Source organism: Muntiacus reevesi, chromosome 17 (genome assembly GCF_963930625.1).
Source record: "Muntiacus reevesi chromosome 17, mMunRee1.1, whole genome shotgun sequence".
In the NCBI taxonomy this organism is placed as follows: domain Eukaryota; kingdom Metazoa; phylum Chordata; class Mammalia; order Artiodactyla; family Cervidae; genus Muntiacus; species Muntiacus reevesi.
Window position 1 is genome coordinate 39196194 of NC_089265.1, and position 22321 is coordinate 39218514.

Genomic DNA, 22321 nt, shown 5'->3' on the forward strand with positions numbered 1-22321 from the left:
TTAACAGCTGGTTAAGCAGTATTTAATCAAGGTTCTCTATTGCTGGTTGGTTATCGTTAAGGGGGTGAAACTATGAACTACTTTGTCAGCACTTTTAAGTCAAACATTTCACTTTTAAGCCCAGCAACTGAACCTAGTTCATTAAAGTAGTTTACCCAGGCATTAGGCAGGCTCCAAACCGCATTAGCTCTGCTGGGTCTACCTAACCCGCCCAGCTCTGCACTCACGCAACCCCTTTACTTACGGCATTCTTTCAGGGGCTCGTCACTCCAGTCCCTGCAGTCTTGCTTCTGGTTGCACACTTTACTGATATCAATGCATTCCCCACTTCTGCACTTGAACTTCCCGGGACCCAAGCACTGGTTGACTACAAACCGGGACACAGAAGAGAGATGCCATCAGTGGGTCTGATCAGAGCAATCATTGGACTGACAACCCATAGCCAGGGGACACCCACCGTTTTTGCAGTTGACTTCATCAGAACCGTCCACGCAGTCTCGGATACCGTTACATTGCCTGCTGCCATGGATGCAGCTGCCGTCCTCACACTCAAACTGGTCAGGTCGGCAGGTTCGGGAAGCTACAGGGGGAGAGAATGGCATGGGGTGAAGTCAGCCGAAGTGTCCCTGGTGGATACCTGGGTGAGAGCTGAGCATGCCACACTGACAGGAAAGTGACTTACGACAGTTGACCTCATCACTGCCGTCCTTGCAGTCGGGATCCCCGTCACATCGCCACTTCTTGTGGATGCACTCGCCAGAGCCACATTGGATCTCGCTGGCCGGGCACCTGGTGTGGATCACTGGCTGGCGGCCGCACTGCTCCAGGGACTCATCCGACTGGTCCGAGCAGTCTGCGTCATCGTCGCACACCCAGCTGATGGGGATGCAGGAGGAGGTGCTGCACTGGAACTCGTGGGGCCCGCAGGTTGGTGGGGCACAGTCCAGCTCGTCGCTGCCATCACTGCAGTCATCCTGGCCATTGCACATGAAATTCCTGGAGATGCAACGGCCACTGGAGCAGGTGAACTCATCAGAGCTACACGTTATGTTGCCTGTTGAGAGAGAAGATGTCCCATTGAAAACTCATCAGGACTTGTCCTTTCAAGCCTCTTGTCCCCAAATCTAACATGCAGGTCATGGATCATGAACCCCAGCTTTTTCACCTAACTTAAAAGCGAAAGTTGGATTATATCAATATTTCCCACAACACCGGGAAACAGCCTTAACATGTAAAACAGGCAAGGACATTTGAAGAGGAACAGAAATGGAGGAATGAGAAAATAGATGAAGACTAGAAATTCATTTGGGATGAGAAGCATCTTAAAGGGACAGCAATTAATAACTTAAACTGTCACAAGATACCTCATTGGGAAAGGTGGACATGAGTTCTCTTTAAATGGTTACACTGCTCATCAGGCCAGGCCACATCCTGAGCTGAGATGATCAGGCATCAGGTACATGAGCAAACATTCACTCCTAATAAGCACTGTGACACCATCACCAAAAAGAAACCTCCGTGTATTATACCACCATACACGGTTCCTTCTCTTTTGGTCCTTCCAATCAGGATCAGGAGTAACAGGTCTTAAATATTTTCAAGTTTTAGAAAGTCACTTCTGGGGCTAGAACTGCAATCTAGCAGCCAGGTGTGCTAGTCAGTTCATACTTTGACTCAAATTCCTGCCAAACTAATAAAGGTCAAAATTTGGTGGTAATTGGGGTGGAGACCACGACTCTCTTGGGAAGCAAAGTCTAGATTGAAGAGGGAAACACTTGGCAGCTCCATGGCTTACCAGTACATAAGCTCAGTTCTAGGATTCAATGCCAAAACTCATTGGACTAGGTGCAATGGTAATGACCTTGGGATGTGACTTCTACATGCAAGACTGGTGTTCCAACCACAAGTGCCCTCAACTCATTGTACACTTACTGCATCAGGAGGCCTATGCCTGTCAGGCTTGGCAGTTGTGGTTTTAAAGGCCCTATAAAAAGGTGGACGCTTGAAAGAACATTCAACACAATGTCTGTTCAACCTAAAGATTTTCCCAGGGCCTCACCTTTAACATGGAGCATTTTATTACATGTTTTCCAAGAGCAGAAACATGAAAGGCTAGGAAACAGAGTTAGTTTTTACAGGTAGGAACTATGATAGGAGACAAAAATACCACCGGTTGGCTAGAGTTTTCTTTGGGTATCGCTAGCAAGGCATTAATTTGTCCTTCTGTGCCAGTTTAGCTTTTGGAAAAGTTAAAAGAGAATCTAGTTTGGGGGCTGAGGAATGCTTGTGTGAGACTCAAGTAATTTATGCCACTAGGCAGATCCAGTTTCAACCTGGGGGTGTGTTTGCTGGCTTTAGTCTCCTCGTTTGATGGAGCCCAAGTGAGGAAGGCCCACAAGCTGCTGTCCTAACCGAGACAAGAGTGCACACAATTGCTGCTTCACTGAGCCATCCCTACATGGAAGTGCCTTGGAGGACTTACCTTCTTATTTCTATTTGCCTAGAAGAACCAGCCAAGCAAGCAATGGTCAGTTACCATGCACACACCTCTCTGAGTTTGAGGGCAGTTAGGAAAGACAAGGAGTCGAGCAGATAGTGAAGTCACTAGAAAGCAAGTCAAGTCAACTGCACCTTCACGCCCACCCTTCTTGGAGCAAGAGGGTCTTTGGGTTAAGCCACTCAACACTGATCTTCTTACCACAGTTTTCTTCATCTTCTCCACTGTCACAATCATTTTCACCATCACACCGCCAGGACACAGGGATACATTGAGTGGAGCGGGCGCCACAGCTGATTTCATTTGTGCGGCATGTTCTCATATCTGTTGATGACATACAGTCTCAAAAGAGCCTCCGAACTCATCAGCACCAAGCTGCTGCTCCTGTGCTGCCTGGAAGTGGTGACATCTGTGACTCAGTGGCCGGGCACACAGCTGAAATTCGACTGACTAGCTGGAGCTTGGGCAGATCTTCCGTCAGCTCCACGGCTGGGGAGCCAGGCCAGCCTAGATTACCTGGCAGTCCACCTGAGAGCCCGGACCGTGCTACTCCGTCAAGGTTCTGTGGCGTGTGCACTCCTGGCTTTTGTTTTGTTTGGCATGGTTGGGCTCCTTGGCTGGCCTGCTCCTTGACCATTATGTATTTGCTGGGTATCAAGTGACACACCCAGATATTGGCAACTAATGGCAACTAATGCCAACTTCATTAAAAGTCAGATGGTCTAATACCTATGAAGACTTCTTTTGCCTGAAGTCTTATTTCTTCACAGCCCTCCTTCAGATTGACATCTTGTGAAGTAGGGGCACCCTCTAATTCTTGACTTTAGGGTCATCCCCCACTAAAACTTGGAGCTGGATCTTTATGGAACCCGTCTTCACCTAAGCTAACTCACCTCCTTTGGTCAGTGCTCTTATTACTCACCTTACTTCTTGCCTGAAAAACTGCAATTAACACACATCTCTTCCTTTTTGCTTAATTTTCCCTTGTAATCTTATATTCCAGACCTAAACTTTGTTCATATTAGACTTCCACTTTTAGCACTTTAACAGGCCTCTACTACCTTAGAAGGAACATGAAAACTTTCTTCACCAGGACATGCAAATAATTCTAATTTATCTATCCCACATCATCTTCCTCTATGATCTCATAGACTTTCTCCTGAATGTGAAGCCTACGGACACATGTGTACTTGCATACCTATGAAGTTTCTCTTATATAAGAAGAAGCTGTAAACTCCCTACTTAAATAACTTTAGGTTACATGTTTCTTAAAATCACTCATATCATCTTGTTTCTAGTCACCTTACCCCTTCAGCAGTAGATTTTTTTCTCATAACATGAGAAAGTCTGCATCTAAAAGCTTATACTTGGCACACAGGGGACCCTCACGTCTTGACTTAGCTTCCAGGACCAGAGTACCATCTGCTCAGAGTCATTATCATTGAACATTTGAAATCTATGCACCTAGTCAAGGAGTTCTTAAATCTTCTGGCTTCAGTCTTAAATGTTCAATAGTGAAGCTACCCAAGAGAATGTCAGTCTTGTTAAGATTAGGGAGAACATTCTTTAATGTTATTCAAGATTGACTGATAGTGATCTAACTGACCTTGGAGTCAACTGGCCTAACTTTAAAGAAGGACAAGGAAAACTAAGCAAGTTTTAGAGTATACAATACTTAGAGCTATGAGACATGGAACAGCTTGGGAAAGTTCAAGTCCAAAATGAGTCACACTCACGGCACTGTTCTGGGCTTTCATCAGAACCATCTTCACAGTCGGGATCCCCGTCACACTGCCATCGATTAGGAACACACTGGCCATTGTTGCATACAAAGTCAGACTCGGCGCACGTCTTCTTCACTACAGAAGCGGATTTGCAGGGTTAAAGTTGAGATCACTCGCCCAAGAGCCCTACATTCCCACTAGGGGTAACAACTGCATTTGAGAGGCTTTACTCTAAAAATAAAGCTGAGTCAATTAGCAGTCAACTGATAATATCCAGTAGGACCTTAGAAAAATCTTTTTTTCCCTCCTTTACCCCTAGAGGAGGAAGGTGATCATTTGAGACACCTGAAAGACAGTGAGGTCAAGGGATCCCTTCCAATGAACTTCTTGCCCATTTTATAACGTTGAGGTTGAGTAATAAGTTCATTCTTTTCATGCATTTCTTCCAAGTTATTTAAGTGCTTCATAAGTTTAACAGTCAAACATTTCATCTTATGACTGGCTCATAGTATAACTGTTTTAGGCGCACCTTGTAACAACACATGGGTTTAGCATAGAGACAGAAGGCCAAGTTTCAGTACTGAACACTGTCACCCCTACAGGTCTACTGGGGCAGAGGAGCCCACTGGATAAGAAATAGAGGAAGCGCAAATCTGAGTGTAAGAGAAGTTGTACTTAGCAACCGAAGGGTGGGCTCACATCAACCAGGTAAAAGTCACTGAACTTACTATGGAAGCTGCCAGTCCTCATAATTGACTACTAAACAGCCTGAGACAAGGTATCAGTTCTGCCACTAATTCTTACTAGGGCAGACTTTTCTCCTTAACTAGAGTGACTATGTAATTTGTCCAAATTGACACAGTCTCAGTAGAAAGAGGGTATTCTTACTATAAGTGTCATTCCAGGACTGTGCTAAGCCAAGCAGGCAGCTTGGTCATCCTTCCCATGAGGAACTCCCTGCCCAGCGAGTAAGAAGAGTCTTGACAAGGAACCACATAGGACATTCCAAGAGCATCCTTCTTAGGTTATATTCTTCTTTGCCCCTGTGCCTATACTTTCTACTTGAATTTCCAGTTTAAGTCGTTCTTTAACAAATATTCTGAATGGAAAATCAGCTAAAAGTCAACAATTTATTGAAAATATGAAAGAGGCCACTTCAAGTCAGGGGTTTCAGCCAGGTACAACTCTCAATTCAGAGTGCCCTAAACCAGACGGCTGCTCTAGGTTAGCCTCAGATATTGTTAATGGGGTGACTTCCTAGGCAGTGCAGTGGTGAGGAATCCGCCTGCCAATGCAGGAGACACAGGAAATGCAGGTTAAATCCCTGGGTCAGAAAGATCCCCCAGAGAAGCCAATGGCAACCCACTTCAGTATTCTTGCCTGGAAAATCCCACAGACAGAGGAGAGTGGCAGGCTATAGTCCACAGGGTCACAAAGAGCTGGACACAATTGAGTAATGAGCATTGTTAATAGAGGGACAGGATTATAGTCAACTTCTAGAACTCAAGATGGGATGATCAATTATGATGATCTGAAAAGGATTATTTATATCCTAAAATTGTGTAGCCAAGGGAACAAGAAAGGCCATATTACTTTTCACACCTGCTTCTAAAATCAATGAAATGCTCAAACCCCAGTGTTCATGGTTTAGGTGATATCCAAGGCCCATCTTCTCCTGAGCCTGCAGAAAGATGCCAGAGGGTCTCGGTTACTGTAATTCACCCTGTGATACTCTTCAGAAGTTGCGAAAGAGAGAGTAGGGAATGGTTATAAAGAGACCTCATGAATTTACAAAGTATAAGATGTTATAGGGATAGGAAAGATTGGTTGTATTACGAAGTGAACAAGAGACACATAGGGTGAGTAGATTGCTAGGGTTTCTCTCTCTCCATTCTGAACACAGACTGGGGGAGTAAAGATGGGCTATTTGAACTGGGCCTTGAGAGATGGATAGAAATTTAGATGTGCCATGGGGAAAGAGAACTACTAGTTCCATACTGAGGGTATCCAAGTTACTGATTTATCAGCTCAGCCTAACACCTGTAGAAGAATGAGTTACTGGGACTCATAGAACATGGCTTGTAGAATCCAAGTTGAAGTTGACTAAATATGCTAGTTGACATGCTTGAAAGAAAAAGCCCTGCTGAAGTTGTAACCAAGTTCAACATCAAGAGGTTGGACAGGAACAATAGGAAGTGGCTTTAGAAGTGTTAAGTAATTGTGTAGCCTTTCACGGTGGAATATCTCCAAATAAGCATTCGCAGTTTCCCGAGCAAAGCTCCCACTTTCCTTCTCTACTCTCATACCTGGAAGGCAGAGACAAATTATGGCCAAGAATATGTTTCCTTTCTCCCAGTTTGTGTGATCTAGATTGTATGTACATCTACCTCCTTATCTCTTCCAAATCTTCCTGTGATGTAACTAGAACTGATTGACGTGGAGACTATTTTAGGAAAAGCCAGTGATGACCCCTGCAATGACTCAGGTTAGTTTCTACTGAGGTAGTCAGATGGTAAAGTAAGACTTCAAAACTTCCAAACATGGAGATAATAATTACTCTCTAAGAACATAAAAGGGTTTTGCCAGATACATAGTTTAGCATAGCAGAAGAACTGCTACTTACAGCAAAAGCACAGTTGACAAGAGTGAGGTCCTTTAGTGAGAAAACTAGTGAAAGAATTATATTATCCAGGTAACACAGAAACAGCATGGAGCTCACTATCTTGTAGAGTAGATTAAGATCTTAGTGTTGGAATGCAAAGATGTAAACAGATCACATAGAACTATTCTTGGTTCTGAGACTGGAGATAAGCTTCCTTCTTGAGATTGCAGAATGGACTTACTCTGCTTCCAAATGAGCTACTAATTTACATACTGGCATGCAGGCACCCATGATACTGCTCTTAGACCTCAAGCACAGGACAGCCTGCCAGGATGTTTATACTACAGAATTTTAGTCATGATGCATGAAGAAGTAGGCAAGGGCCTAACAAGATAGCAGTTGATGAAAACTACACTTAGCTTCTATTTTTCTTCTGTATTTTTAATTTGTATAGCAGATATCTTTGGGTAACGTCTTGTGAAAGGTAAAAGACAACGTTAACACCGACATTCATGAACAACCTTGTTTCAGCAATTTAATGACATGGAACAAAGGGATCATAAAGTAAACTTCAGCTTGTATTCAAGGTCCCTAAATGCCATCATGACATGTAGTTCACAGCTGTCCTGGCTTAATGAGAGGTGACACCAATTGCAAAAGCAGTCATTTCTCACAATAATCTTTTAATAGATGCTGATCGATTGGTATAATGGCATATGCCTGTTTTCTTGGGTAAGAGAATGTTTTCCATCCTGTCTAATGCTTTAAAATTAGCATCTCTGGAGAAAAGGAACTGTAAAAGAATCCTAATCTGATCTTTGATCTGGGCTGGCTTATTAGTTACTGGGACTCATAGAACATGGCTTGTAGAATCCAAATTGAAGTTTACTAAATAGGCTAGTTGATTATACTTAGCAACTAAATATGCTAGTTGAAGTTGACTAAATATGACAGGAATTAATCTCTGAAACTGCAAGGGATTTCTTACTGTGCATGGCTTGCTTTTTGCGGGGTCAAAACCATTTGAGAATTAAAAAAAAAGTCTTTTCTAAGCAATCTTCTGCCTCTACTCCTGGTCCTCCCCTCCCTTTCCCTAGCTTCCTATACCAAAAGTTTGCCTGATCTAAGATCAACCAGGTCCTTTCATTTGAAAGGAACTCCACTTTATCTTCACGATTCCATACTCAGGTCAATAACCTCACACACTCCGTTGTATTCCTCCTAGACCAGAAAGTATAGAATCTTTGGACTCAGGTTCAAAGCAATCCTTAGGAGTGGATTCAGAATCTTGACACATTTGTAGACGCAAAAATAACGTTGTCCTCTTTCAGTAAAATGCCCAAGTCCCAGCGAGGAGACAGGCGAGACTGTCCGGCTCTTTACTCACCGCAGTTCTTCTCATCACTGCCATCAGCGCAGTCTTCGTCCCCATCACACTTCCACAGCAGCGTGATACATCGGCCATTTGTGCACTGGAACTGCGAGGCTTCACATTTGGCTTTTCTTCCTAAAAGCAGGAGGGAACACTTGGCTAAGCTGGGACACCCGGATGGGAAGTTAGAGATGCTAGTTACCTGAAACCCATGGATAGGCGTCCTCTCAGAGGGACAGGTGCAGCCTCAGAGGCTGTAACGTTGTAGGGGCTGGAGCTGCATGGGCCTTGGGGCAGTGGCAGACAGTAATGAGTTCTTAGCTGAGCCCACACTGTCCACATAAAACTAGATCTCCCAGTCTCTCTTACAGGAGGCATAGCCATGGGATGTTCTGGCTGATGGATGTAAGCAGAAATGGTATATACAATTTCTGGGAAATATCCTCAAAGGGACAGGGGATCCAGTTTCCTCAATTTTGTTCCTTTCTGGTTCCTGAAAACTAGGCATGGAGGAATAGTGATCTTGGGTCAATGAAGCCAGACCAAGACATAAGGAATGCAGACTGCCTACAAACTGCAGGTGGTGGGGCAGGGATTCACCTGTGGACTCATTTCTCTCATTTGTTTAAGTCATTTTGTGTCACTATAATCATGCAGCCAAATCCTAATCCTTTAATGGCATTTCTTGCCCACATTCTATACCGTTACTCATCAATGATATTTCTATGATGAACAAAGTAAAGGAGATTTAGAAGAGGTGGCAAGGATAGAGGTGAGGTTAATACATGGCTCCTTGTCTTAGAATTTGAGTCTAATTGGAAAAAGATATGTTTACAAAATAACTTCAAGATAAGATAAAAAGCATGAAGGAAGATATAGTTAAGAGGTGAAGGGAGATCATTTTTTGAAATCTAATTTTTATATTAGAGTTGATTTACAATGTGTTAGTTTCAGATGTACAAAGTGACTCAGTTATACATATATCCATTCTTTTTCAGATTCTTTTCCCACATAGGTTATTACAGAATATTGAGTAGAGTTCCCTATGCTATACATTAGGTCCATGTTGATTATCTACTTTGTATATAGTAATGTATACCTATTAATCCCATATTCCTAATTTATCCCTCTCCCATTTCCCCTATGGTAACCATAAGCTTGTTTTTAAAGTCTATGAGTCAATTCTGTAAGCAAATTCATTTGTATCAGCTTTTTAGATTCCACATATAAGTGATATCATATGATATTTGTTTTATCTGACTTACTTCACTTAGTATGATAATCTTAAATTCTATCCATGTTGCTGCAAATGGCATTATTTCATTTCTTTTTAATAGGTGAGTAATAGTCCATTATATTGGGTTGGCCAAAAAGTTCATCTGGGTTTTTCAAATGAACTTTTTGGCCAACCCAATATACACATATCACATCTCCTTTATCCATTCCCCGTCCATGGACATTTAGACTGCTTCCATGTCTTGGCTATTGTAAACAGCACTGCGATGAACACAGGGGAGCATGTAGCTTTTTGAATTATGACTTTCTCCATATATATGCCCAGGACTGGGACTGCAGGATCATATGGTAGTTCTATTTTTAGTTTTAAGGTACTTCCACACTGTTTTCCATAGCGGCTGTACCAACTTACATTCCCACCAACAGTGTAGGAGGGGTCCCTTTTCTGCACACCTAAATAAAGGGAAATCATTTTTAACTTAGTGATGTGAGAACAGCAAAACATGGTGAAGCCACACATCTGGATTCTATTTCTCTGAGCCTCAGTTTTCCTGTGCTCAATGGATGAATATAATTCACATAGTGGCAAGAAAGAACATCTGGAAGTAGGGCACTTAGTTTTTTGCCGGGCATGGGGCAGCTAACATTCAGGCATTTCCTATCATTAGCAGGTTTGTCCTCCTGGAGGATGTAATTGCTTTGAGATAAAAGGCAAAGATCTGGCTGCTAAATGCTGATGTGCTGCAACTATTCGGGAAAACCAGCCAGTGGAGGCATACAGTTCATGTAGAATCCTTAGGGAGGCCTTCCAAGCAGAAAGCCTTGAGCCTTCCTGCACCTTTCAGCATCTGCAGCTGTGGCATGCAGGAATGAGAACAGATGCTATAGTGACAAGCACAGACTGGGACTCTTGTATTATGTACACAATGCTCTTGTTGGCCTTCCTACTATCAGCTACTCCCTACTGTCTGGGAGCATTCTAGGCTTTGTGGCTAGTTCCCAGGAAGATTAAAAGTTGGTCCTAGTTTACCATATGGGTGTGTGATTACTTAGGTACTAAATGTGCTCATTTCAAAACTGTATGTATCATTCTGCCCTCAAGAGCCTAGTTAAACTAGGACCCAGATTCAGAGGGGTGTGACTCAATGGCACTTCCTACCTATATTTCATTTTTCACTTTTTAAAACATTTTAATTTTTTGGCCCCACCACATGGCTTGCAGTATTTTAATTTCCTGACCCAGGGCTAAATCCAGACCCCAACAGTAAAAGCACTAAGTCCTAACCATTGCACCACCAGGGAAGTCTGCCCAGCCCCAGTTTTTTTTGGGTTTTTTAAAATTTACAATCTTAACCATTTTTTATTATTTATTTATTTGGATGTTCCCTGACCAGGGACTGAAGCCAAATGCTGGGGGCATCTGAACCAGGGCCCACTGGTTATAGTGCTTTATCTGTACTACCTCTGAAGGTTGTGGGAGTGGTAAGAATCTACTTTGAGTACTTTATTTGAAAAGGTAAAAAAAAAAAAAAAAAAAAAGAACACTTTAAAGTTAGAGAACAGAAATATACATATATGACAGAAAAGTCAGGTTGCACTTAGAATACCTTTTCAAAAGGTTATCGTTAGCAAAAGCTGTTTGGTCATAATGCGAGGCAAACAACATGGAAAAGATAACCATATAATATGACTTGGACAGGCCTTTAAAATAGGCATTAGATGATGGTTTTCCACTTAGGGGTTAGGTAACTGGCAGATCTCTTTAAAAATGAGTCTTGAAGCTACAGATTTTATAGACACTCAAGCTGCTCTGAGATTAAAGATGGCACACAATAGTCTAAGGCTGGTGTTTAGTCCACTGTCACCTTAAGGAGGCTCTCTGAAAGTAACTGTAACATACCAGTAATCAACAGTAACAGATACTGGGCTAAAACCCAGCAATGCTGCCTCAGTGTTGCGTGGACTCAGGACAGACACAGACATTTTCTTAGTGTTTATTCCAATATCTTTAGACAAAAAAGGAGTTTAATTTCTACCTTTTCTTATCTCAGATGTTTCCACTTCACCCAAGCTTCTGCCCAATGGTCGTAAAGCTATGCTTTACCATAGCAAACACAGCTCTCCATCAAGAATGGTAAATAATGGGGTTAGAGTGGAGTATGCTACTAATCAGCCATCCCTGCTTGTTTAAAACAGGAGCAGGGTTGGGGTGGGGCTGGGTAAAGCTCTCGGACTTTATAAAGGGTCCCTTCTTTAAAGACAGGAGAAGAAAGATGCTAAGCACCATGGCCATGCCTCAGTTTCTTGTTTCCTAAGCACTTTGTTTTGGGAGATTGCTCCTGGGCAGACAGGGTTCCCTGTGTTAGTCGATCAGTGTCCACCGCTTCGTGACCCCATGGACTGTAGCCCGCCAGGCTCCTCTGTCCATGGGATTTTCCAGGCAAGAATCCTGGAGTGGGTTGCCATTTCCTTCTCCAGGAGATCTTCCCGATCCAGAGATCGAGCCCAGGTATCCTGCATTGCAGGCAGATTCTTTACTGTTTGAGCCACAGGGCTCCCTAGTTCTGATTAATTCCCTGCGTTGTGCAGGGTGGAGGTAGTGTGGGGGGACAGCTCAGCCACCTGGTTGCAGCACAGTGGGTTTTCTGTCCAGGTTTCCAGAAGATTCTCCCTTTACACCTGTGGTGCCGACCAGGGAAAGCTGCCGTGCAGAGCTCCAGGAGAACTGGAAGCACCAAATGAGTTAAGAAGCTTTTGGTTTGCAAAGCTTTGGGGGATTACAGGATTGTGGCCTTGTAGTCTATTTCCAGCCATGACAGTTAAGTCTCCAGTTCAGTATTATACTTTCATAAAGGGAGCAGGGTGAGCTCAAAATCGTTGACACCCAAGGTCCTTTTAATGCTTAGGCTAAGCTAAAGCCAATGATGCCTCAAAAAAATAAGTTATAAGTAGAAGCGCTAGGCATTCCCTATTTCAGGGTCTATTTGCTCAGAAAGGTGAAAAGTCAGAGTTAATGGGATTTTTAGTGGGCTCGTCAAAGTCACGGGGTTCACAAGAATGCTTTTGCAGCATTGAGGTGGTTGAAGTCAGGGGAAAGGCTATGACAGCAGGGGACCTGGGTGTTCTGTCTCTGTTTCAACCAGTATTTCTTTTCAACATCAAAATTTTGTGTAAGAATTTGGAAAGGGTCCTAGAGCTTTAAGAAATCAAACAGTCAGACTAGATCTGGGGCTCCTCTCAGCTCTAATACTTAGCATGAATACCTCTGCCTCTTTGGGCCAAGGGGTTGGAAGTCACTTGGACCTAGTCATCCACATGGCTGTTTACATTTGTAATGACTGAATGCCCAGAAACGCTGAAGATTTCCTTGCTTATTGTCACACGGTTGATACCAGACTCGACAAAGGGGAGCCTTGCTTATTACCTAAATAGGTACCCAGATATGCTGGCATTTCACTGGCTCCAAGAACCTCAGGGGATTTCATGCATTTAACAGGCAGCCTGCTGTTGTTGTCTAATTGTCCCTGCAAGGGTTAATATGGAAGAACACTATGTAAGCTTTTGGAAAAAAACTCTATAGATCTTATGCCAAGCTTTCCAAATGGGCCAGAGTTCTCTGTAGGGCTCCAGGTGGCACCTTTGCAGGAGCGGTCCAAAAGAAACACCCATAACAAAGAGATGTTTCTGTGTCAGGCTCAGACACGAACTTCACTTTGTACAGAGGGGCTGCGGCTGCCGCGCTGCTGGAACTAGCAAGGCCACATGTTCCCATCTCTCATGTGGCTGAGCACATGGGTGTTATCACCTCCTGGGATTTCTTCAGTCCATTTGTTTTGGCACTTCTGGGGCCGCCAAGGGCATTTATTTTTAGTTGAGCTCACTTCTACCGTTTGCCACTTGAATGCCAATCTTTCTATTCTTAGGCTAAAACTCGTTTTAGGACAAGTAGCTTTCCAAGTCAGCAAAGAAGTTTTCCTCCAAGGGAAGAGGGTTAGTAAGAGGAACTGAGAAAGAGGGTCTGAGCTGTGTTCTGGCCTTTAAGTCAGTCTCTGAGAATCAGGAGGGATCGACTAAACACTGTGAAGTAATTAGTTTAATCCTGATTCACTCAGTCCTACGGTTCAATTGTCAGTTTCCCTATTTACAGTGGATTGAGATGATCTTGAGAATCATGGATAAATAACTATATTTTTTTTTGTTTTTTTTGTTTTTACTGTTAGCCAAACACCACTCTAAGACCTAATACTATACTGTCAAAACTACCATTCCCCTTTTACACATCAGGGAAGCTCTTTGGAAAAGGGAAGGACATTACTTGCCAAGATCACCTTGGGCAGAACTAGAATTTGAACCTGGGTAGTCTGGCTCTGGACACCATGTGACTGAGCATGCATACCAACGAGCGCACCTGACCGGGACCACTTCCTTCCAGAATATTCCGCTGACTTGTGATCTGGGTAGTAGCGTCAGTTTAAATTAATCCAGAATGAGGTAGTATCACTTGTCAGGCTGACCCTATCCTAACACAGCCTTAGAGACAGAGCCCTCGCTCCCTATTTTGATTTCTAAAAAAATGCTGCCTCAGTATCTCCTACAGGTCTTTTCCTTGAGAACCACAGTGCTTGGATTTCTGGTCTAGAATGAGCAAAGGCCCACCTGATACATTTGGGAAGTTATTCATTTTGTGGGTGGGAAAAGTCAGTGTTTCTCAAGGTCAAGTTGGTATCAGAAGCCTGCCAAGGACTTGTTAAAACACCATGTGCCCCCACACCAGAGATTCTGGTTTGGGAGGTCTAGTGTGGGGCCTGAGTTTGCATTTCTGTTGGGTTCCCAGAGGATGTTGACGCTGCTGGTTCCTGACCACACTTTGAAGCCACTGCGGGAAGGTCAGGAGGCTAAGATTCTACCCACGAGCCAGAGACGACTTTGACCACTTCATTCTCAGGGCTGCACTCTACAGTACCCACCCAGAAGCCCTTAGGCACATCTCTAGGTGGACATAGGTAACAACAGTCAATCTAACAACAGACATTATGATGACATCCCCGATGTACGCCTTGATGCTATTAGGTAAAATCTACCTAGATACCATGAAGGCATGTGCAGTGAAGAGGTTCTTCTAAAAATCCATCTTCCCCTCCCCCTGTGCCCCATCTTTGATTGATCCACTGCTTACTCTAAATCAGTAGTTCAATAACAAGCCCAGATTTTCTTCTCCCCTGGAGTTTTGCCATCAAGCCCTGGGTGTGTCCAAGCTCTCACCTAATCTAAACTGGTCTCCTGTTCCTCTGCCTCCAGGCTGCCACGTTTTCTCTTCACATCAAAATGGTGCACCAGGCAGCCGAGGAAGGCCCAGAATGCCAGGGATGGGATCCCTGGCAGGCTTCTCACTGGCTCTAGGATTGAGTCTGGTTCCCTACCCATGTTCCCCAGCTTTCCCGTCTTGCTTACCACCCCACTCAAATGTCATCCTTGAACGATATCTTCAAGTCCTTTCTTGACCAACTTGGGGGTGATTTGGCTGCTTTCTCATCATCTCTTGTGCCTGTCACATAGCTCTCACATACTGGGATGTCCTCACCTACCTGTTTCCATTTCTACAGATGGAGATCCCTCCAGGCAGGGCCTGCAAGGTGTCTTTGTATCTTGGGACCTGGTGCCTGACATCGAAAGATTCTTTAGGCACTAGTGGGTATTTCCTGACGCATCTGCTGATTTATTAGTTCACTAATGAAACTGGTCTGAACAACAGACTTCCCCACCCCTCACAGCATTCTTTCCAGGTTTTCTGAGTTTGAAACCAAGTGTGAGCAGTTGTTTTACTAGCTAGAATACTCTGAAAGACTCTTAGGTTTCAAAGGCCATAGTTCCCTATGCCTACAAGAATACTTTCACCTCATCTTCATGATACTTTATCATGCAGCGTCAGCAGAATGAATATGTCAGTGTAGGTACACCAGCCTTATTTCCACATGAGCAGAGAGGTTCCAACACAGCATGCAGGGAAAGTTAGCAGTAGCACACTGTTAGAAATTTCAGGGATTTTTATCTCTGACTGATTTTAGCATTCTTTGGTAATGCTGGCAGGCATACATTGTCGTTGGAGTCCTATTAGCTTTGTAGGATCATCTGCAGAGATGGAATGAAAGAGTCTAAGTTTTTGTTAGTTTCTGAGAAACTTCATAAGCTGTGACCCACGTGATGTGTGGGACCTCCAGCAATTCTCAGCTGTTACCTGCCTCTCTTATGATTAAGTCTTAACCACTGGGTCTGCTTGCTCCCATCTAGAGCTGCTATCCAGGCTGTCTTTGGATCACAGACTTCCTGGTTTGACTTCCCCACTAGACTAATGAAAGAGGAGCCCGACGCCCTGGTCATTGTGTCCCCTATATCTGGTGCTCTATGGCATATGGTGGGCACTCAGTAAATGGAGGCCATGTGGTTTTGAGCAGGTGGACAAAGAAGGCTGGCATCAATCTACACCCTACTTAGTGAATCTACAGATTAGTTAATAACTTAGACCTTGGGAAGGTATATTAAGAAAACTAAAGATGAGAGGTGGTTTATAAAACAGAAACCTTATTTACTCATGGTATCTGGGGGAAGAATTATAACATGAAGTATTTAATTTCCAAACATCTATCACCAAGGTTTTTATAATCTCCCTTGCTTGTCAAATTGCAGGACCCACTGGATACCCCACCCCACTCCCTACCACAGTCACCTCATCGAAATATATAAAGGCAACCAGGAAGTAACGCCAACTCAGATGACCCAAGCGAGTGGCAAGGTCAACCACTCTAACCAGTGGTCCTGTCCTGCAGTTCTGCCCCCAAAGTTATCTCTTTAAATACAGGGCCATGAATACCCTTTCCCAGCTCCACCCACCCATGTAGCATTTTTAAAGTACAAAGTGGGCAAAGGCTGTCTAAGCAAAGAGTAAGCCATTTCTAGCCACAACTCTGTATTTGCTCTCTCAGCATCCAGCAGGCATTCTCTTATTAATTTAGAGTCCACAAATAGCCAACAGGCCCAAACTTTTTCAGGAAACTTCACATGAAGAGGAAAGTGTGCTAACTTTATGGGATCACCTGCCATCTCATTTATTCCCTGCAGTTCATCTAGTCTATCTAAGCATCATAAGGTATCGAATGGTATCTAATACCATCATTGCAAGTGAAAGTGAAAAAGCTGCTTAGTCGTGTCTGACTCTTTGCGACCCCATGTCCATGGGATTCTCCAGGCAAGAATACTGGAGTGGGTTGCCATTTCCTTCTCCAGAGGATCTTCCCGACACAGGGATCGAATCCAGGTCTCCTGCACTGTAGGCAGACTCTTCACTGTCTGAGCCACCATGGGCTCAATACCATCATCAAGTGGTATTAATGATGTTTAGAATTTCTCCTGCAAACCAACAGAAGAGCTTAGCAAAGAGACACCAATTTAGACTGAAATAATGCAGAGTGAACCTGAGATAATTTTCAGTTACAAAGCCAGATCATCCCAGAACTAAGTCATTCTCTGCTCTTTCCTGTTTGCTTAGTGACTAAGTCATGTCTGACTCTTTGCAACCCCATGCACTGTAGCCTGCCAGGCTCTTCTGTCCATGGGATTTCCCAGACAAGAATACTGGAGTGGGTTGCTGTTTCCTTCTCCAGGGGTTCTCTGCCTTTAAGTCCTATGAAAAGCTATCAATTTCCAGATTTCTGAGCCAGACAACCCTTTAGATGGGCCACACAACTGCCCTGGACCACTTCCTTCTGCTCATCAGGTACATCCCATCCATCACTTCTGCCCAACATCTTCTGGAACTCTTTGTCATGAAAGCAGTCTCTGTGCTGTGACCTAAGCACAGACAGGAATACACTCAGCAGTTCAGAGTCTAACCACCTGCACAGCAGCTGTATTAGCCCATGCTGAGAAATGCTTCTAAGGCAGGAAGCTTGATCATAAGCTTATGGTCCTTATCATAGTCCTTTAAGGGATTTAATTTTGCACAGACTAGTATGTGAAGGTGGTTTTCCAAAGAAAGATCAGTATCCAAATTAAATTTAATTATGACTTGAAATTGTACAGGTGACTGCCTAAATTTGAATATTATTCCCTCTACTGAGAGGGACAACTTTATTCACATTCTGTAAGCACTAGAAAATGGTCTAAATAGTTAATCTCCATTATTTCTAGGCTGTGCTCCACGTCTTCTGGTGTCTAGATCAAAACCTGAAGCCATACAGCTGGAGGGCTATGTGTTCCCTTAATCTTCTGGCCGTGTTCTGCTCTAAGAGTTCTTGCTCTTGATCAGTTTGACACTCCTCCTGGAACAGAAGGGGCTTGTGACTATTTTTCACCTCTTCTAGAATTGCAACAAAATTACTCAAGTGAAATGGAGTTTATGGTTATCCGATTTTTAAAAAGGCAGAAGCACTTCCTTTGAGCATGTAGGTGGTTATAATTAAAATATGCAGTATGGTTATACTGGTGTCCTGATATCTGGCAGCTCTATTGAACTTGGCCTTTTATATAAATGCTTTAGGAACCTAGGGACTCAAACAGTTTGAGTAAAGAATCAAAATGACTCAGGGCAGGTAGGCAGGTACATAGCTAAATGTCACGTGAAGTGGGCAGTAAGGCGACCCGAGGAACAGTGCCGCTCCAGACCACTGGTGGCTGTCACTGCCAAGGAAAGCTTGACTGGTGACACTCCTTGAAAGAGTCCCTGCTCACATGCTTACTCTGATCTAGATGAGGACTGTGGTCATTGTCACGTCTTCTCTTGGTGCTATCTGGGTAAGTCAGATTTATTTTTCCCCAGTCCTCTGCTCTCCTATCCCTTCAGGTACTACCAATTTCACCAACCCATTCCCCACAACAGAAGTTCTGTCTACTCTTTTGTTGGTAGCTAGCCTTATCTGAATAGCTCTCACAAAACCTTGGTTCTTCTAGGCTCTGGCTTTAATGAATATATGGTACTCCAGACCTAATCTTGATTATCTAAGATGGAGGAAAATGTCCTACAGCTCCCAGGGTTGGTTGGTTGGTTGGTTTTTTCCCCATATCAGGTATACTCTATTATTTAGCCTATCTTAAGTTTTTTGCCAAAGTCTTTGAGCACTCCTGCCCTGTCCTAGAGTATTTGAGACCAGCATCATGAGTATGTTTGGGGCAGATTGTAGAAGACCAGGGTCAAAAAGTCAGGCCACATGCCTTGGGGCTTTGAACTTCAGACAGGAGCCAGTCTGGGTTAGTTCATGTCAATATCTACCTCAGCCAACCCCAAATTTCCTCCAGTTCAGAAAAGATGTGTCTCCTTTCCTTTGGAGAATTTAAGTTTTGCATGGGCTTCTATTCTCCACTGTTCATGGCTTGTCACATTATTTCACATGTGACTTAGGGGAGCAAAAGGGATGCTCACCTACCTGATACAAGGTGGCTATAAGGCTTCAACTAACTAACTTTGACAGTTTAGGTGAATTCCTAGCATTCTTTAGGATAAAGTTAAACTCCAATGAAAAGTTATTATATATTAAAAGTATATGAACAGAACACACAGCAAAAATGAATCATCTCTCCCACCTCCCTGGAGCACCATCAGTAGATTCTGGTGTATCTTAATCTTTGAAATGATATGAAAGGTGTAATGCAAGTCATGGCACTACTCTGAGAAATCGTTTAGTAAGTTAGTATTGCTCATCCATTAATGATTAATGTTAGAGTCTGAAAACTTTCAAAAGCAGGGCTTTTCCAGGCTCTGTCTGGTTACACATCAGAGGCCATCTTCACTACACACATGCCTTTTTAAAGGAGTCCAGGCAAGGGAAAGAGTTTGACAGGGCAGTCCATTGCAGCCTGTCCATTTTTCAGGTTCCCTTAAAGATAACATTTCTCAAGCTGCTAAATTACCAGTCCGTGGAGTCACGTGACCAACCCAGCCGTGATCAGGCTGCCAGCCAATCGCAGAGTGCAGAAAAGCCCGTCCCAGCTTCTCACGCTCGGGACAGTCAGAACCTAAGGGCAGGCGGGCCTTTGGAGACTCAACCTCCCCCCGCCCCAAGTACTGCTTGAGGGGCTGCTTGACCACACACTTTAAAGTTAGCTCTCACTTTAGGAGACTGGTGACTGCAGGCTGGCAGGCCTCCCAAGCCACCGGGCGACAGGAGCTAGGGACTCTGGAGTGGGTACCTCGGGCGCGGGCTGTTTTCCGTCCCAACTCCCCAAAGCTGGCGAGCCAGCCCCTTGGTAACAGGTCGGGATCGCTTCGGGGACCCGCCAGGATTTTCACCGAATCCTCTAAGAAGGGCTTCCTGTCGCCTGCCTGGGAAAGTTGAGCGTGGTTGAGGACAGGGCTCCAGGCCCAGTGCGGTAGACCCTGGTGACCCGACAGCAGTACCCCAGCCCCTGCAGACCTCAGTAGTACACCAGTTCTCCCAGATCCCGCGCTACTCCCTCCGATCTATTGTTTAGAATGAGGACTAATTACAGTCGCCAGATTAGGACTCGATTCCTCTCGAGGAAATCTCACCGGGAACGAGGCTCAGCAAACTAACCTGATTAAGTCTCCCTTCCACTCCCCTCCCCCGTTCAGCTCCCCTGGAGACCCTAGAGGTTTATGATCGCGGCCCAAAGAGTGGAAAGGGGAAGAAGGGAGAAACATCTAGAGGGGAGTCCTATTTCAAGCCTCACTCGTCCTCTAACCCTCACTCCAGAGGCGGCCCGGAGCCCGGGGAGTCGCAGTCCGGGTGCGCAAGCTGTGCACTTCTCGCCGCTCGCCGGAGACACTCGGCCGCAGCCCACCGAACGTACGCCCCCTCACCGCCGCTGGGGACTCCAGCGCGGGTCGGCACCCTGCGCCCTGCGTCCCCAGAGGTGCCCTCCCTCATCTGCCGCCCACTCCCAACCCCCCTGGAAGTCGGAGGAGCGTGCCCGGGGCTGCAGCGCCCGTCTCGGCCCACTCGGCCCTCTGCCTCCTTCCTAACACTCCGCCTGGCAGAGGAGATACAACCATTGTTCAATGGCTTAGAAGCCCACATCACCCATCCCCGGCCCAGCGGAGTGGAAAACGAGACGGCAGAGGCCTGAGCAGAAGGAGCGGAAGGGAATGAAGACTAGTTCGGGAGAGGCGTTAGGACACCCCAAAACCCACTGTCCGCCCCCCCCTCCCCCCAAAGAGCCGCGGTGCTGACAGCTCAGAGGCGCCACCAGGGTGGGGAGGGAGAGCAGGCGGCGAGAGCGGAGAGGCGCCTCCTAGGAGCGGGGTGGGGGGAGGTGGGCAAAAGGAGACCCGCGCCTTGGGGCCCCCTGGCGCCCCTGCTGGGTCCCGGCAGCCCGCGGAGGGGCGCGTCCTCACTCACCGGCTCCGGTGGCGCCGCTCTCCCGGGGCGCCCAGCACAGCGCGAGCAGCAGCCAGAGCGCCCAGCGCGCGGACGTGCCCATGGTGCCCGCCTGGATGGTGCCGCCGCCGCCGCCGCCGCCGCTCGCTCCGCACAACAAGTTACCAGCCCTTCGGAAAGGAGGAAGGAGGTGGGGGCGGGGAGGGAGGAGGGGAAGGGGGAGGAGGGGAAGGAGTTCGAAAGGGGGGGAAAGGGGGCAGGGAAGAAGAGGGCACCCCCTCCCCTACAACTTGCACGATCTCCGCCCCCCCCTTCACCAGCCAACCCACCCGCCTACCCACCTCCCCGGGCTGCAGCAGCAGTCGAGCCGAGCCCGCGGGCAGAAAATAATGCAGGCGCTGCAGAGGAGCGGAGGGAAGAGGAGGGGAGAAAGGGAGAGGGGGTGGGGAGCCGAGAGCGGAGAAGACCGAGGGGAGCGGAGCCGGCCGCGGAGAACCCACACTGGCGGCGGCTGGAGCGCGGGGTGAGGAGCGAGGAGGGGGCAGGAGGGGGAGTGGTCAGCGGGGCGGGCGCGGCGGCTTCAGCCCTCCTCCCGTTCCATTCGCTCCTCTTATAAGCTCCCGGCCGGCAGGTGCCTGCGCCGGGGGTGTGTGTGAGTTTGCGTGCGGGTGTGAGCGTAAGTGGCAGTGGCCGTGGCCGCCGCCGCTGCCACCCGGACTGCTCCCGGAGCCGGCTGCTCCGCGCGTCCGCCGGGAGCTCACGGGGGCCCGGGGCGGCCTCTGGTTGGCTCGCGCGCCGCCCTCGCCTCCAATCCCCGGTGCCTGCCCTAATTTCCTGATCCAGGGAACCTGCCGCCGCAGCAGCGCTGCGCTCCCTACAGTCGTTACTGTACCTTCCCGGCAGCCGCCAACAGTAAAGGCGGCAGCAGCAGTTAGCACTGATGCAACTACTGAGGCTGTTGCCACCGCCTTCCCACTAACGGGGCTTACAGCCCGGGGAGGGGGACTTGCAGCTTCCAGGGGCAACAAGCATCTCTCTGTACCACCCTCTCCTGCGCCCCAAAGAGAGGCTGGTACTAGGAGGCTGGTAGGTAGCTTCTTCCGTGGGTCTCCTCTCCACTTCAAAGTGATGAAGAGGAGTGGATCTAAATGTTTGGGGTACTCTGATTTGGGGTTGGGGCTGCCTGTCTCAGTTGAACGCTGAGATGCCATTTTTGCTTGAAAAAAAAAATTCAATGTGTCTTTAAGTAGGAGCGTGTGTGTAAGGAGAGTGCTCGTGGTTGTGGTTTGTCCTCTGTAATAGAGTGGGACTAAAATAACCCAGCCTGGGATGAGGAGGAGAGCTGAACGCTAGTGCCGCTCTCCATTCTCTCATCAACGATTATAGTTAATTGCTAATTGCACAAATGATAGTTGGAGGGCCTGTAATTAAAAGCTTAACCTTTTCTTGTTTGGGGGAGGGGAAACCCGTAGGTTTATTCCTCTTGATACAGTTTGCAACATTCAATTACAAGGCTTACGGAAAGAAAAAAGGAAGCAAAGGCAAGACTTCTGTAAAGGATTG

General features: G+C 46.1%; 1 protein-coding gene across 2 annotated transcripts in view; it reads right to left on the bottom strand.

Moving 5' to 3' along the window:
• Positions 1-21465, bottom strand: part of VLDLR (very low density lipoprotein receptor) — a 31629-nt gene extending 10164 nt beyond the window's left edge. The window contains exons 1-8 of one of the 2 annotated variants that reach the window (XM_065907799.1): positions 21100-21465; positions 20780-20928; positions 8211-8330; positions 4234-4356; positions 2699-2821; positions 683-1054; positions 458-580; positions 245-367 (exon numbers count right to left, since the gene is read on the bottom strand). In XM_065907799.1, the coding sequence (XP_065763871.1) occupies positions 245-367; positions 458-580; positions 683-1054; positions 2699-2821; positions 4234-4356; positions 8211-8330; positions 20780-20861 (1066 nt within the window). In that variant the 5' untranslated portion in view covers positions 20862-20928; positions 21100-21465. Of the gene's footprint in view, positions 1-244; positions 368-457; positions 581-682; positions 1055-2698; positions 2822-4233; positions 4357-8210; positions 8331-20779; positions 21001-21099 lie in introns of those variants that run through there. The other variant, XM_065907800.1, reaches the window with a different exon arrangement.
• Between the last annotated feature and the right edge of the window lie 856 nt (positions 21466-22321).